The 17,992-nt window shown below is 36.6% G+C and overlaps 1 protein-coding gene across 4 annotated transcripts in view; it reads right to left on the minus strand.

Annotated features, from left to right (window-relative positions):
• The window catches only part of LOC143256573 (serine/threonine-protein kinase tricornered-like), a 62,603-nt gene extending 47,269 nt beyond the window's left edge, over window positions 1-15,334 (minus strand). The window contains exons 1-2 of one of the 4 annotated variants that reach the window (XM_076513951.1): window positions 15,293-15,334; window positions 11,597-11,675 (exon numbers count right to left, since the gene is read on the minus strand). In XM_076513951.1, coding sequence (XP_076370066.1) covers window positions 11,597-11,605 — 9 coding nt within the window. In that variant the 5' untranslated portion in view covers window positions 11,606-11,675; window positions 15,293-15,334. Of the gene's footprint in view, window positions 1-156; window positions 468-11,596; window positions 11,717-15,292 lie in introns of those variants that run through there. The other 3 variants (XM_076513955.1, XM_076513950.1, XM_076513952.1) reach the window with 3 other exon arrangements.
• Window positions 15,335-17,992: the final 2,658 nt, after the last annotated feature.

Below are 17,992 nucleotides of genomic sequence, written 5' to 3' on the forward strand. Positions count from 1 at the left end.
GGATTGTGTTACATATGAACTACAACAATGATAATTCAGAACAATTCAGGTTTGAGAAAACTGAACTGTGTTACAATAGACATCATATAGTTTTTAACAAATCTATGTTTAATAACACTGGGTTATGTTGCGCATGGTGTTCCCTCAAACACTTACCACTTGATAGCTTGCTGAGTTGCTATTCGATCCCTATATTTGGATTGAAGTCTAGTGAACTATAAGACACATATCTCGCACTGTTTGGGCCTAACAGTGCTGGACGTGTCCCTGTACTTGTTGCGTTGGTCACATATTTATCTACATATGTCCAAAACATAACTAATTCACCCCCCCCTCACACACACATACAAACCCCAGTGTAAGTGGGACGAACTTCAGCTCTGACCGTACATCACTGAAGATGTTGTGTTATTGCGGTTTTTCTCCGGATATCAACTTCCTGCACAGTTATCAAAGTGTCCTCATTTCACACACGCGCTGCATGCCAGAACATTTGCTAAAAGCAAAAATGATTCACCAATAACAAACAGTTTCACGAACAGAACGACTGGGCCTGGCATGGCCAAGCGCGTAAGGCGTGTGACTCGTAATCCGAGGGTCGCGGGTTCACGCCCGCGTTGCGCTAAATATGCTCGCCCCCCCCCCCGTGGGGGCGTATAATGTGACGGTCAATCCCACTATTCGTTGGTAAAAGAGAAGCCCAAGAGTTGGCGGTGGGTGGTGATGACTAGCTGCCTTCCCTCTAGTCTTATACTGCTAAATTAGGGACGGCTAGCACAGATAGCCCTCGAGTAGCTTTGTGCGAAATTTCAAAAAACAAACAAAAACAAAACTCAGAACGACTGGTATGGGTATTAACATTTATTAATACGTAGAAAACAACGTTTCGACCTTCCTAGGTCATCTTCAGGTTACTAAGGGGAGAGTTTGAAACTGAATCTAGTTTTAAAGAACAAACACATAAAAATACACCTTCACACGTTTTTGAACACTGTAAGTCAAATAAACAAATGCAAAATCAAAGAAGCCCTACTTATACAACAACTAAAACTAAAATGACCTAACATCCAACTGCAACGCCGCCTACAAATTCATACCCGTTTATACTCTCGTCCCTAAGACAAGTGTTCGGCAACGGTCAGTTGCAAACTCTCACTTTTTTGACCTGAAGATGACCTAGGAAGGTCAAAACGTTGTTCTCTACTTATCAATAAAAGTATTAATACCCATACCAGCCGTTCTGAGATACATTTTTATTTCAAGTGGGTTTCTCCTCGACAAAAATCAAAAATTACATTAGGAATTCTCTCATTCAATGCTGCTGTAAGACATCTGAAAACTCCCAATGAGAACTCTAAGAAAAAAAATTAAAAATTAATTGTTACATATGTTAGTGTGCTTTCGATAGCCCCCTACTAGTACAGCAGTATGTCTCCGGATTTACAACGCTAAAATCAGGGGGTCGATTCCCCCGCGGTGGGCTGAGCAGATAGCCCGATGTGGCTTTGTTATAAAAAAAACACAAACACTGCTTCCGAGAAGAATGTTTGGATTTTGTTACTTTGTTTGTTTCAATATTTCGCGAAAAAATATCACACAATGATCATCCACACTAAATGACCATAATTTGAAACTGATATACTAGATGGAATTAGGGCAGCTAGACAATTGCGCACATCGCCAACTGTTGAGGCACTCTTGTTTAATGAGACATGGATTTTACCATTTTATCTTTTAGCGCATCCATGGCTCCAAAGTTTGAAGAACGTCTTTTCGCGCAGAGATAATAATTCACATATTCACAGTCACAGTAATTTAACATATAGACCATGCCAGGCTTTAAAACTCTTAGGAAAGATATATATTTATATATAACCAGTCTTACTTTAATATGTTAGAAAACATAAAGATATTTCCAGTAAATAAGTAAGCCAGTTGTTTGCTCCTGTTTTACAGTTTTATTGGAATATTTAAAATGTGTATAATCATCACAAACGCCACCAGTTAAGCGAAGGTTAAAAGATACAAACAACTAAGAGAATTATGGTTAGTTTGTCTATTATTAGCTTAGTAATACATTTCAAATATTTCATCTTATTCTGCATTCAGGTCATTGTTCACACATAATTCGTATTAGTAAAGGCTAAATTTTAATTTTGAGGTTTACAACATACCTTTACTACTGTGATATATTTTCATTACATAACAGAAAAGTATTCTGCACGTTTCTCAAACCATGAATTATAACAAAATCTGAAATATGATTCAGACAGGGATGTAGCCAGAAATGGCCATTGGGGTTTGTTTATTTTTAGTTTGAGTGCATTGGAAATTACATTTCTGATTATCTCAGCATTGGTAAACAGGTAAGTCGACTCCTCATTATATTAATTTTGTATTAAAAATCAAGCAAACATTCTGATGAGTTTTAGACTGAATATTCATTGCTGCTAGTAATTGTTGGCCTACAGCCACAAGATGTTAAGCCTGCTCTGTGAAATACAGCTCTAAGCCTTTCTCTTCGAAATTATTGTACTTTCATAATAAACTTTCCTATGTGCAAAATCACTTAACTAGAACTATGTCTTTCTGTCTCTTTTAGATAAACGCTGAAACCAAAAAATGCCTCCTTGAGAATGCCTTGAAGCCAGGGAGTGATTATGTTGTCCCCCCAGTGCGGTCCAAGAAAGCTGCGTTTTCAGCATCGTTGGCTTTCACAGTGGAGATGGCTACTCTACAGTCAACATGCAAAGGGTGCTTTCTGCAAGTACTGCTGTCTTTCTGCTCCTAATGGTACTGGTGTTGGAAGCCAGAAATTGGGACAAATAGTGAAATTTCCATTCATAAACTGGAAGAAGGCTGTTGAAGACTTCAAGGCACATGAATTTAAACAGTATCACCAAAACAGCAAAGAAAAAGCTAACAATTTTCTACAGGTCGTAAACACAAATTCATCTGTGCACTTGCAGCTTGATGCAACTTACAAGCAAGAAATTGAACAGAACCGGCAATATTTAATGCATATTATTCACACTGTATTGCTGTGTGAGAGACAAGGTTTAGCTTTGAGGGGAAAATATGATTCTGGTCTAATGTTTGTTAGTGAAACTGATGAGGAGCCCATCAATAATGATGGGAATTTTCGGGCAATTTTGCGCTACAGGGCAAAGGGTGATGTCAAGCTTTCAGCAAGCCTTAAGAGTACAAAGAGGAATGCTATGTATCTGAGTCCTCAAATTAAAAATAAAGTCATCAATGCCTGTAATACTCATGTTCTTGATTCTTTGGTCAACAGGATTAATGCTGCAAAGTGTTTCTCAATATTAGCTGATGAAACAACAGATATTTCAGGCATTGAACAGTTTTCGCTGTGTTAGATATTTGCATGCCAATGACAACTCTGTTGCAATGAGAGAAGATTTTTTGCAATTTATACCCGTTTATGATGTGACAGGCAGAAACTTGGCTGATGTTATCATAACCAATCTAACAAAATATGGTACTGATATGGCTTACCTGCGAGGACAAGGGTACGACAGTGCTGCCTCTATGAGTGGGAAATTCAATGGTGTCCAGAGACACATAACTGATAAATTCCAACTTGCACCCTATGTACACTGCAGTGCCCATTCCCTAAACTTGACTATTTCTGATGCTTGTAAATAAGTTCCTGTGCGAAATTGCATGGGAGTAATTTCTAGCATTGAAAACTTTCTCAATGCACCCAAACGAAAGCATGTTTTGGCTCTTTTGGTGGAGAATAAAGCACCTAAATCGAAAAAAAAAAAAGTTTGAAAGATTTCAGCCCCACCCGATGGGTTGAGAGGCATGACTCAGTCATTGTCTTTCTAGAATTAATCCATGCAGTTGCAGATGCCCTTGAGACCTTATCAGGTTCACAAGACAGAGATTCTGCCACGCAAGCCGATCAATTGTTGTGTTCTATAACACAGCCAGAATTCATCATCACTCTACTTACCATTGCTAAATTGTTTTCCTTTAGTTCACCTCTGTGCAACTTACTGCAGCAACAGAACATTGATTTAGGTGCTGCGATGCATCACGCAGAAATAGTGGAAGATTTAATCTATTCACTCAGAAATAATACTGTGAATGAATTTAACATTTTCTGTGAGGCTCAAACTTTGTGTAGTGAGCTTCAAATTGACATCATAATGCCAAGGCAGGCTAAAAGACAGATGTACCGTGCTAACCCACAAATCACTAGTCCTGAGGAGTACTTTTGTATTGTTGTATTTGTACCATTTGTTGATCACTTTCTTTCACAAATATGTGACCGTCTGTCCAGTCACAAAACTCTCCTTACAAACTTCATGTGTCTACTACCATCAGGATCTACCACAGAACGGTCAGAACCAACAGCACAACAATGTGACCAAATTAAAGAGTTGGTCAATATATACAGTGCTAATATTGACAGCACTTCACTAGCTGCAGTAGGTGAACTTAGGGTTTGGTACAAATCACTTGCGAACAACAGACCAAAAAATGTCATAGATGCTTATGCAATGTGCAATGTAGAAATGTTCCCAGTCATTTCTAGACTGTTGAAAGTATTTGCTACGCTGCCTGTGTCAACGAGCTCAGTAGAGCGTTCGTTTTCAACTCTCAGAAGACTCAAAACGTATTTGAGAAATACCACCACTGAATATCGACTGAATGGCCTGGCCTTATTATACATTCACCGTGATATTAAAGTTGAACCAAACTGTGTTGTAGATGTTCTGACAAGAACGAACAGGTGTTTGAGCCTTTCATAGATATTAGATTGTATTTCTCTAGTTCTGACAAAACTTGCTGTATTAAAAGTGTTCAATTAGAAATTTGCATTTGATCATTTGTTGTGTGTGAAATTATCTGCGGGTTAACCACCGTTGGCTACGCCCCTGGGTTCATATACGTCCATGAACAGTTAATAACACCGTATACTTCGAAGTGATAAACACCAACTGCCACCAATACCGACAAGCCTTTTTTTTTCTGCCGTAATAATGAATTCTTGTTTGTGTGTGTGTGTGTTCTGTCCATCACGGGAAGTCCAACTCCTGGGGATCTACATTTAGATAGACAATAAAGGAATTTCCTAAAAGGGGCAAAGGAAAAATATTTCGAAATCAAATCAGATTCAATGCGCCTGCACCCAGTAACTTTGTTGCGATTATGTTTGCTTGTTTCTAGATTAGTATAAACCTACATAATAAGTTATCTCTGCTTTTCCCACCACGAGCATCCGAAGGCTTATAACGCTCAAAACCGGATTTCGATATCTGCGGTGGGCACAGAATATATATAACCCACAATGTAGCTTTGGACTTAACAATCAGTAACAACTGTGATAGAAGATGTGTTATTCGAGCTCGTTCCCGACGAAACTGGTTTTGAAGACAAATTAAACTAATTTCTGAAAATGACTGAAATGTAGGTGTATGTTTGTTTTCTTATAGCAAAGCCACTTCGGACTTTCTGCTGTGTCCACCGTGGGAAATCAAACCGTTGATTTTAGCTTTGTAAATTCGAGTTCTTACTGCTGTCCCAGCGGGGAACAACTGAAATGCAAACAGAATATACCTGACCAAACCCAACAAAGGGACAGGAAGACTGAGGTTTGTCCCCAAAGGATCCCACCGGTACCAGAGGGCCTATGAGAGGGGAGAAAAAGTATTTGGAATGTATTCTATTAATATGGAATGTTTAAGCAAATCTCAACAGCGTTGTCAATTACTTCTACGTATATGCTGTATCATTACAAAAACAATTCGAGGGGGGCTATGCCAGCTACTCCCACAGCCTTGTACCTCACTGGATGACATCGAGTGAAATAATCTAGTTAGCTCAGACTTAGCTGTTAATCCACAAGGTTTCTGTACGTCTCTCCCCTGTTGTCTAAACTTGTTCTGAGACTACGCACTTCGCTATGTCTTAAACTAAAAAAATGAGGTGATCCACTGAAAGTCGAAAAATTAGTAAAAGTTAGTACCAATACCAGCCGTCCTGAGACATATCTATACATAATCCAAATTATACTTTTTTAATAAAGCTTCCTAAGCCCCCTCCTAGTTCAGAGGTAAATCTGCGGATTTACAATACTAAAATTAGGGGTTCGACTCCCCTCGGTGGACTCAGGGGATAGCCCAATATGGCTTTGCTTCAAGGAAAAACACAAACACACAAAGCTCCCTAAATATGCCACTTATGAGGTTTTCCCATTAACGAGTAGCAAAACACACGCATGTATATTACGTATTGTAGATATGTAAGGTAAGACAGTTGTGTCTGAAGAAAGCTCCCATTAATACAAAGTGCAAGTTTTCGCTTCTATCACTGCATGCCCCCAGTGGCACAACGGTAAGTTTGAAGGCTTCTAACTCGGGTTTCCATACCTCTGAAGGACACAGCACAGATAGCCCATTGTGTAGCTTTGTGCTTAGGTACAAACTAATATTGCCGAAAACAGTGCAACTTCATAGTATGCATCAAATAAAAAATGTTTATGATTTACAAAACAAAAGACAAGTATATTACTAACATAATATCCATATGGTGACATTAAAACTTCGAAGCAGTTATTAATGTCACTAGCGTATAGTCCGACAAAACTGACGTGGCAAGAACTACCAAACACAGCGCACAGTAAACACTGTATTGAATTTTCATCTCTAACTGAAATATACAAATTTTGGAAATCAAGCTTGAACAACAAAGAGGCACAAAAGTGCAGTCGAGTCAATCAAATGTCGGAAAATTCTTTTGTGAGCCAATGGAAATTAAAATCATTCGCGAAATAAATTCGTGGCATATTTATTAAATAATTATTTATAAAAATCAGTTAGATTAACAACTTCTAATATACAGAAACGTTTAGGTAACTGTCATGATATAAAAAGGCTGTTTGGTGTATATATTATAAATCACTTTATTTTGTGAATGAATATTTTATGATTGTTTAGATTTTTTTTTTTTATTATAAGAGAGATAAAAGCAGAAGATTATTGGAAGTTGTGTTTATAACTCATTGAAGTCCAGAACACAGCGAGAAGATGATTTAGTAATAGACATATAAAATGTATAAAATGAGCGTGAAACAACATATAAATAAAAGTAAAGTTATGGACAAGGAAAAGTTCTGTGTAAAGTTAACGGCGACAGATGTGATAGCCCTAACGCTTAATATTTTAGAGTGAGACAAACAGTAGAAAATAGTAAAATAATATTAATTTATTCCGTCAAAGCGGGTTTCAAAATAATTGAATCAGTCGCAGTGCACTTTGACAAAAGGAACAGGGGATATTTTGAAGAAAGAATATTTTGAATTTCGCGCAAAGCTACACAAGGGCTATCTGCGCTAGCCGACCCTAATTTAGCAGTGTAAGACTAGAGGGAAGGCAGCTAGTCATCACTACCCACTGCTAACTCTTGGGCTACTCTTTTTCCAACGAATAGTGATATTAACCGTCACATTATAACGCACCCACTGCTGAAACACGAGCATGTTTGGTGCGACGGAGATTTGAACACGCGACCCTCGGATTACGAGTCGAACGCCTTAACCCACCTTGCCATGCCGGGCCCCGAAAGAATATTAAACGGTTATTGAACGAGCATTGTACGACTGCTGTAACTCACGTGATACTTGTAAGTGAATTATACACAGAATGCTAGTGCGATAGAAATAGGAAAAGGTAGTTTGGCTTTTCAATTGGAGTTCTAAAGTAATTAAATAGGTCTGACTATACTTTTGACAACAATAAGAGAACCATATAGTGTTTATGATATCCCTATGATCACTACGGTGTAAACAATTTGTTGTACATATTTTTAACTTGTTTCCAATATATGTATTATTCTGTGAACAAGTGGATTGCGTACTGTTCAATTGTCGTTGAATTTATCGCCAACAAGTCACAGACACCTACTCTAGAAGAATCCTAAGCCCAACAACAACAACACAGTATATATTTATACTTAACATATCTATGTATGTATAAGTAAAATACTTTAATTGACAATTGGCGAGCATAACAACTGACAACAACACCACGTTTCAACAATAGCTTTTGTGTTATGTTGCTTATCAACAAAAATATAACCTAATATTGTTGTTAGTCTGTAAACTGAAAGTATAAAATAAAAGGTACAGACAACAAAACTAGAAAAAAATTTGTTGATTTCTTAATTTAGATTAAAGAAGTTTGTCTTTTGTTTAAAATGTTGGTGATATAAAAGAAAATAGCTTAATTCAGAAACGATTTAAATTTTACTTTCATGAAAGTGTTTATGCATTTGGCTCCAGGCTAGGTGATCAAGTACAACGTCTTTACTTTTAAAACCCTCACTACAGTTATAAGGTTTCAGTTACACACACGCCCGGCATGGCCAGGTGAGTTAAGGCGTTCAACTCCTAATTCGAGGGTCGCGGGTTCGAATACCCGTTGCACCAAACACGATCGCCCTTTCAACCGTGGGGACGTTATAATGTACGGTTAATCCCCCTGTTCGTTGGTAAAAGAGTAGACCAATTAAGGACGGTTAACGCAGATGGCCCTTGAGTAGCTTTCCGCGAAATTCTAAACAAACTAACTAACTAACACACACCCCTCGAGATTCACGTGCATTCTCGTCACTAAAATTGCAATAAGCACACAGTAATCAAACTGTTGTATCTAAATAAATGCATTTTGGGTTTTACGACTCCTCCTATTTCAAGAAGTGACGTAACACACATTGGCTTTTATTTTGGTTAGATGAGACGACGGCACGTAAGCATGAGGAAATTTACATTCTATTTTCACAAAATTCTTTTAACAGTTACACTTAGAGGGTACAGGTTACTGTCCCTTTATTATTCGATTTTAGGCGCTTTTATTCGTATTACTATATAGAATCAATGTACCTTTGTGATGAAGAGAATCCCACTAGAATAAAAATGTATCTTAGAACGGCTGGTATGGGTATTAACACTTTTACCAAAATGAAGCAGAGAACAACGTTTCGACCTATTATCTTCAGGTTAACAAAGCTATCTGTGTGTGTGTTTATTTACAACATAGCTACATCAGACTATTTGCTGTGTTCACTGAGAAGAATAAAACCTCTGCTTTTAACAGTGTGAATATGAAGACAACACTGTCCCACGAGGGGACGGCTATCTGCCATAGCTGTCCATAATTTAGTAGTGAAAGACTAGAGGGAACGCAGCTAGTCATCACCACTGACCGATAACTCTAGGACTACTCTTTTATCTTTGGATAGTGTGATTGATCATAACATTATAACGTTCCCACAGCTGAGAGGACGAGCATGTTAGGTGGGATGGGAGATCCAAAGCGTGACCCTCATGATTGTGAGTCGTGCTTTCTAACTACCCAGCAATGCCAGGCCTTTTGCAGTACAGATAAAGATATCACAGCTCAAAGGAACTTTTTTAAAATGTAAGCACACAAAAAACTTGTTTGTTTTGAAGTTAAGCACAAAATTACGCAATGTGTTATTGTATTCTGCCAACCACAGGTATAGAAGCCTGGTTTTTAGCGGTATGAGACTACAGAGATAGCGCTGTGACACTGGGGAGATAAACTAATTATGTTTAGTACTTTTTATTAAAACTGTAAATTTGTATTTGCGTTTAAATACATATAACACATATTCTTTTAGAGTGTTGAGTTACACTAGCCCGGCAGGGCCAGGTGGTTAAGGTGCTCTACTCCTAATCTGAGGGTCGCGGGTTCGAATACCTGTCACACCAAATATGTTCGCCCTTTCAGCCTTGGGGACGTATAAGTAACGGTTAATCCCACTATTCGTTGATACCTTCCCTCTGGTCTTACACTTCTAAATTAGGGACGGCTATCGCAGATAGCCCTTGTATAGCTTTGCACGAAATTCAAAACAAACAAACAAAGACTTACATTGTAAAAGCTGATCCCCCTACGTACCAGTTTTTCCCCTTTTGAAAACATTTCTGGATGTGTCCATGCACGCCATGCTATTCAGGTGCTTGAAATTAACAAAACATAGAGTCTATATTTAACGGTCCCCCAATGGCACAGCACTATTTCTGCAGGCTTACAAAGCTAGTAACGGTTTCGATACCCTTAGTGGGCAGAGCACAGACAGTCCATTGTGCAGCTTTCTGCTTAACTACCAATGAACTGTATTTTTCGTTGTCTCATGTCCACTAGGGGCAGCAGTAAGTTTACAAATTTACACTGCTAAAATCCAGTTCTCGATTCCCTGTGGTGGACACAGCAAATAGCGCAATCTGGCTTTGCTCCAAACAAATCTTTTCTCATACCTTTCTAAACTTTACTTACTTAGAACACTACATACTTATTATTTGTGATCAGAATTAATCAAAATTATTCACAAGTAATAAAGATAGGACTGTAAGTGAAAGACAAATCATTATGTTTTTCGCGCAAAGCTACTCGAGGGCTATCTGCGCTAGCCATCCCTAATTTAGCAGTGTAAGACTAGGGGGAAGGTAGCTAGTCATCACCACCCACCGCCAACTCTTGGGCTACTCTTTTACCATCGAATAGTGGGATTGACTGTAACATTATAACGCCCCCGTGGCTGAAAGGGCGAGCATGTTTGGTGCGACCGTGATTCGAACCCGCGACCCTCGGATTACGAGTCGAACGCCTTAACCAACCTGGCCATGCCGGGCAGTTTAGGGATTAATTACTAAACATTGAAATGTTTTTTATTTAAACGTTTTATAGTTAATGCCTAACTGATTAAAATGCAAATAATCTATGGAACTACAAGATAAATGTTTTATTTGCACCAAGTGTATGTGTAGATAGTGCATGGACATTGCCCTGAAAGGGGCCTGAGTAAGTGCGGGTTACTCTGGCCTTCGTGTACCATATATAAATACACTTGACCATTGTAAAATCAAAATTTGAAGGAAGGAGGAAGAGGTTAACGAAACCTGACCTTCCTGGGTATAAAAACACCAATACCCAAATACCCATACAGAACAAAACAGACGAAGTTCATGAAGTCGATATTTTGAAGAAAGGCCCCTTGGGAACGGAACTCGTTGTTCTTCATCAAAGAGTTCTATAATAACTTATTTAAATGTCCAACAACACAAACCTGTAAGCATATGAAATTAAATTATATGTTATCGCACAACACGTGAACCTCAAAGTAGCAGAAACTCAGCACAATGTGAGGTTAATTTATATTAAACCAGTTAACACTTCTACGAAAAGTGGGGCCTAATAGGCCCCAGAGCAACTTGAAAGGTTATTAATATTAGGCTAATAATTTTGTATTTAAATGAACTTGCCATTTAAATCCATTAATGAATGGATTAACGAGATTCCCACTGTCCCTATCTACTATCTAGCGAAACCACAGCCAGGGAAACGGGCTTGGAGAAATCAGGACTAGAAACGTCTTTTCGTAGGAGTGTTATGCTGATAGATATCCAAAGGTTATTATTTGGCGGCATAATTATTTCCCAAGTTGCATTTTCTGTACAGTATCGTTTGCTTATATTTAATATCAGAATTAGATCACCTTTAGGCCTAATTCACAGACAGATTCTTTAGATGAACAAACTTACCTTCAACATCGACAAATTATGGCAGAGTTTACGAAGTGTACAGCACGCAGCACAACCAAATGATGACAGAACGCAGAAACTACGACGTCGTTTTGAAAATAAAGAAATGAAAGCACGAATAAACACAATGCACAATAACCTTTAGTGTAATTTCTAAGCCTCACTAATCACGGAATAAAAATAATATACTAACAACTTTTAATTTTAATTCGTTAAAACATTCAAATAAGGCATCACAGTGAGATGGTTCTTATATTTAATATTTATCTATTTCCCATTAGACAATTCGTTAGTGTGATTTTTGATTTAGCTTTTTCTTAAAGAATATAATCGGTTCCTTGATCCTGTACGTCTAAATTAGTAGCGTATTCTATTGAACTCCATGCGTAGGAGTTGTTTCAAATAAAGTTTAGGTTTTGAAATATATCACGTGTTGTTGTCAGAGGTCTAGCTCCAATACATTTTAATTAATTTTATGACAAGATAAATTACGCGGCGAGTGAATGTTCTAAAACTTGTCATTGCATTGTTATATTAATTCTTACAACTGATGTTTCGAAAGCAAGGCTGGGTGAAATCAACATTTTTCAAACGGTTTGAGCCTGGTCTAGTCAATGTTTTTATTGTTATATAGAGATAGAAGTGTGAACTTTCATTCTTCAAGCAGGATATGTATACTCCTATGAAATATATTTCAAGTTTCAAGCTATGGATGAATCAGTGTCATAATTAGTTTTACCTCCTCAATACCGAAAAATAAACATTTAACATACTGAGCTCCTATATTACTTAAATATAAATGTTTTACGATAATTTGTCAATTGAAAACGCTTGAGCGATAAACAACAACAAAAATTCTGCTTTAACTTTAACTGTTGGTGAATATCTCATAATCACAATAAAATAAAACAACTTACCGTTCCTCATAGTACAACAATTTATTCATGTGCTGTTTTGTTTGTTTGTTTTGAATTTCGCATGAAGCTACACGAGGGCTATCTGCGCTAGCCGTCCATAATTTAGCAGTGTAAGACTGGATGGAAGGCAGCTAGTCATCATCACCCACCGTCCACTCTTGGGCTACTCTTTCACCAATGAATAGTGAGATTGACCAACACATTATAACGCCCCCACTGTTGAAAGGGCGAGCATATTTGATGGGACGTGGATTCGAAACCGCGACCTTTAGATTGTGAGTCGAACCTCTTAACCCACCAAGCCATGCCGGGCCTCATGTACTATAAGACTGAATTTGCGTTCAACCTATCTCCAAATTCACCACATTATATATCGTTCAGTGTAAACTAATAATGATTCCTAGACGACTTAAGGAGCCAAAGTGAATGTAAATTCGGTTTTACAACACATGAAGGGATTTAAATTTTTGAAATTTTCTGGAAATCTTTACGTGAGTTTGGAATGAAAAGTTAACAGAACTTATATGAGAATATTTAAAGCCCCCCGCTAATACAGCGGTAAGTCTACGAATTTACAACGCTAAAATCAGGGGTTCGATTCCCCTCGGTGGGCTCAGCAGATCGTCCGATGTGGCTTTGCTGTAAGAATACACAAACACGAGAATATTTAAAGACCTCTTCCAGAGAGGACAAAGACACCATCTAGAGAATGGAAGTAGGGGCGAACGTCAAATAACAGTTTCTGCAAGACAATGAAGTTAGGCCAGATTAACAACAAATATACACATATTACACCATAGTATAAATGAATTATAGAAGGAGGGGGAATCGGAGGTAAGCTTTTTTTACCTACAAGCCTTTTGTGAATAAAGAATAAATATTTCCTGTTTGTAATTCTGGAGAAGAGTAACAAACATACATATGTTATGCATTATGAGTAAACTATTTAATATATTATAAGATATATTTAATATCTTATTTAATATTCTGTAAAAAGACTGCAGTACTTTTGTTTTTTCTTTTCATTTTTTTCTGTCCCCCAGTGGTATAGCGCTGTGACTGCGAACTTACAACACTAGAAACTGAGTTTTGACAGTCGTGGTGGACAGAGCACAGATAGCCCATCGCGCAGCTTTTGTGCTTAATTACAGACAAATCGTCCTCTGTTTTTTCTCTAAAACTATCATTTTGTTTGACAGGCAAGGAATCATTATTGTTCGTCAGTGTTCAACTTGCAGCTGCTTACATTTAAAGTAAAGATGCTATACACGTAATACACATAAATACCAAATAGGTGAGTCCTGTTTCACTAACTTTCATTTAAAAATAGACTTTGTGTCATGCTACACCAAACTGAAAACACACGTAGTACTGATGTAAAATTATTTTCGAGATTTTAAAAACATACTGTTCTAATGTTCTTTTTTGTTTAGTTTTTACTTAAATTCCACAACAAAAGTACCATCGTAAGGATGCAACTCTTTGCTTGTTGCTCCCATAAAGTTCTTATGTTCTCTCAGTAACAGACATTTGTTAGATTTCTCAATACACAGTACAGTTCTCATTAACTTTTCGCAAGACTCTGAAATTCGAAAATACTTTGACAAATGTTTTTTGTCTTGCTTTGACAGAATATAGGGACACGCTAAAGTCTAGTCACACTTTGAATGTTAAGAAAAACAAAGTAAATAAATATTTACATAAATTACTCATATAAAATGGGCTCTAAGATTAAATATATTAATGTTCAAGAACATTTTTAAATTGTTTAAACTGGACTTGGATAGCTTAAATAATTTCTTAAAATTCGTGGCAGAAAATCAGAACATTGATAAATTTATAGGCCTAAAGTTGTAATAAAAATCATGTAAACTGCTAATATTTTTTGTTTTGTTTTTCATATTCCTCTTAATTTCTCCATTTCCGATTCAAATCAGAGGCTAAAATAGCATTTTTCAGGCCTTTCATTTAATACCAGAATTTGTCGTTTGTAATGCACTAAGAGACAAAATATTTTCTAAAACGCTATTTATTTATGCAGTAAAATACCTTGAAAGTTGCGGTTTAAACCACCTACTGGTTACCAATCCTTCGCCAACTTTCGGCATTTATTAAATTATACATTTTTCTATTTATCCTCAAACATCATAAAGTTTTATTACGTGTAAGTTACAAACAGAAAGTAATAAGGATATAGTTTCATCTTGATATGTTATCAGTTAAGAGTATAACTGTAAAATAAAGGAAGTAGCAAGCAAATCACGTGGGTTTTCTAACGGTTCGTGAGTCATTTTCTGTTCAAATGTTACACAAATCAGGTAAGCAAAGAGCGCTCACTAAACTTAGCGTCTAAAATAAATACCGCGTTTAACTGCAATAACATGTAACTGCCTTCAACTCAAAAACATAAGGTGTATTTTATGTTATTTTTGCATAGGCCCAATCTGAAATTTCAGTAAAATTATTAAAAGAAATGTGATGCGAAGTTTCTGCAGTTAAAGTTTCTTTTGCATAAGATTTGTTAAGTCTAATAATTTATCAGTAATTCTGACACAAACAGTATGTGTTTACGTATTCAAGGAGCACTAGATCTTGACCACAATACTTACAACTAATGTTCCAGCATACAATAGGAAACCTGGCAATCGAATACAACAGTTCATCAGTGCTCTTTGAAAGTTGTAAAATATTTCCTTTTTGTATTTTCTTTACATATCACCAGAAGCAACTGAAAAAGTAACTTAAATATATGTAGGTATAAATTAACGAATTACTGTACCTGTTTCAACACGAAAACATCATAAGCTCAGCAAGATATAGAAGTGATTATCAATCATTTTCAACTTTGTAGACCCTTTCAGCATAAACGTCCCTACAGTCTGCACGTGACAGAATGAACTCAGTATAGATCTTGTGTAAGTAAGTTTTAGAATAGACTATATATTTGAAATTATACATAAAATTTACTTGGTGGTCACGGGATCTTCCAAAGCTTTTTTTTAATGGGGTTCAGTTTTGAGAAGTTGTATTTTAGAGGAATGATAAAAAATTGGTAGTAAACAGAACAAACACAGAATACAAGAATGACGTTAAAATGTTCTATTATAACTTTTTTCATTTTTACCTTTATATAGAAATATCCGCAAAAAAGTATATATTATATTAACATTAATTGTAACATTCTGACCGAAGTTGTGGAGCAGAAAAAGTTTCGATTTAACCAAAAGATATTAGGTTGTCCAGAAATAAATATCGGTTTTGAACTGCGAAGTTTGGAAAAGTATAAACCAGTGTTGTAAAACATGCTTTAATCAAAGCAAGCACCATTTGCTTCAACACACTTTTGCCAACGTGTAACGATGCTGTTTATGTCCCTTCTGTAGAAATCAAAGTTTCACTGGTCAGTGAAATCGTTGAAGGCTTTTTCTGCAGCTGCCTGGTTTTAAAAGCGTTTATTGCTCAAAAAGTTATCAAAGTGCTTGAAAAAAATGAAAATATTTGGGGAAAGGTATGGGGAATAAGGTGGATGAGGCAGAACCTCGATTCCCAGTTCGTTCAACTTTTGGAGCGTCATCCTTGACAGGCCTCATAACGCCGATTTCGTTAATCTTCAGTCAGCTCAGGCAGAACCCACTTATCCAACCTTTTCTTTTTCCAATCGCACTCAGGTGGTTGGCAATGCTTGATTTTTTTGTGCCTAGCTTTTCTACAAACTCACGTACTGTTGTGCGAGAATCTGTCTCAATTGCTTCCCTTAGTGTATTTTCATCTAAGGATGGCTCCCTTCCATGACCTTTGTGGTCTTCAAGACTTTCATCTCTATGTCGAAATCTTTAGAACAAACGCTGCTGAACTGTACGTTTAGAAACAGATCCACAGCCGAATGCCAACTTGATGTTCTATGATGTTCAACTTCAGTGAATTAATTTCTAACGTTAATATTTTTACGATAACATTAAATATCTTTGTCTGTAAAAAGTCAGCTTGTAAGCGGCGTGAGGCCAGCCAAGAATAGACAGGTAGCAATTTGAAGGGAAGTGTAACAATATCAACTCAGAATTAATTTGCTCATCTTGGACCTGAACCGTAGATAAAATATTTAGTTCCGGACCAGATAAAAGACTGAATATTAATTATGAGTTTGTAAAATGTTTATATATAAATTATTGTTTGTAATAACTATCATTATAAATTGTATTGTTGTTTGTACATTAAATATATTTGTGTTAACAAAGAAAATTGTATGTATCAATCTTGTTGGAAAATATTATAAATTTAATGCATACTTACATTTAATTAACTTTAAAGTTTCCGGCTATTTGAAACTGTAATACATAATATATATAATAAATAGAAAACTCGTCCGGGACAAGTTATAATACATAACAATATTATCATCATTCATATTAGAGTCTGTGTGTTTTTCTTTTAGCAAAGCCATAAAGGCTATCTGCTCAGCCCACCGAGGGGAATCGAACCCCTGATTTTAGCGTTGTAAATCCGGAGACATACCGCTGTACTAGCGGGGGACCCGTATAAGAGAGAGAGAGAGAAATCTTAATGAGCTGTTGAACCTTCTTTATTCACACCGTGACCGTGAAGATATTCATTCAACAAAGTCTCGCATAAGACATGTAGAGAGACCAGGGAACAAAATATATATAATAAATAGAAGACTCGTCCGAGATAAGTTATAATATGTAACAACATTATCGTCATTCATATTAGAGAGAGAGAGAAATCTTAATGAGCTATTGAACCTTCTTTATTCACACCGTGAAGATATTCATTCAACAGTCTCACGTAAGACATGTAAAGAGACTAGACATGAAATACGTGACTTTGTCTGGGAAAGAAAAGCCAATCAGCAAGTGAAAAGAAAAGCCACTGTGATATTAATGCTGAAAAGGCTAGATTTCATCAACATGACATTGTATAGCTGAACAATCCCTGCTACAAGAGAAAATCAGTTCAAAGGCAATCAGTTGTTGAAAATGACCATATATTGCACTAATTTTTTTCTTGTAGTAGGGATTGTTCAGCTATACAATATCATCTCGAAGAAATCTAGCCTTTTCAGCATCAATATCATAGTGGCTTTTCCTTGTACTTGCTGATTTGCTTTTTTCTTTTCAGATAAAAGTCACATGTGATATAAATGTTGTTCCCTTGTCTCTTTGGCTTGACTATCTATCTTTCTAACTGCTCCAATTTAAGATTACCCACTGTGATTGTTTTTTGGAAATACATGGAACTTTAGGGAGGAAATGAGCAGCAGAATATCAAACTACTGAAGAGCGTAGAGTTCCTATCGAGACTACTTCAAGAGGATTGCAAATAACAGGTTTATCAGAAAGAAAAAACTGCCGCAGTACATAATAATAAGGTAAAAGAAATCATTTTATCTGCATACCATGAGCTTTGGAAAGTAAAAGTATCAAAATGGACAGTTTAACAATAGTTAAATAACATGTCAGGG

Source organism: Tachypleus tridentatus, chromosome 7 (assembly GCF_004210375.1).
Source record: "Tachypleus tridentatus isolate NWPU-2018 chromosome 7, ASM421037v1, whole genome shotgun sequence".
Classification (NCBI taxonomy): domain Eukaryota; kingdom Metazoa; phylum Arthropoda; class Merostomata; order Xiphosura; family Limulidae; genus Tachypleus; species Tachypleus tridentatus.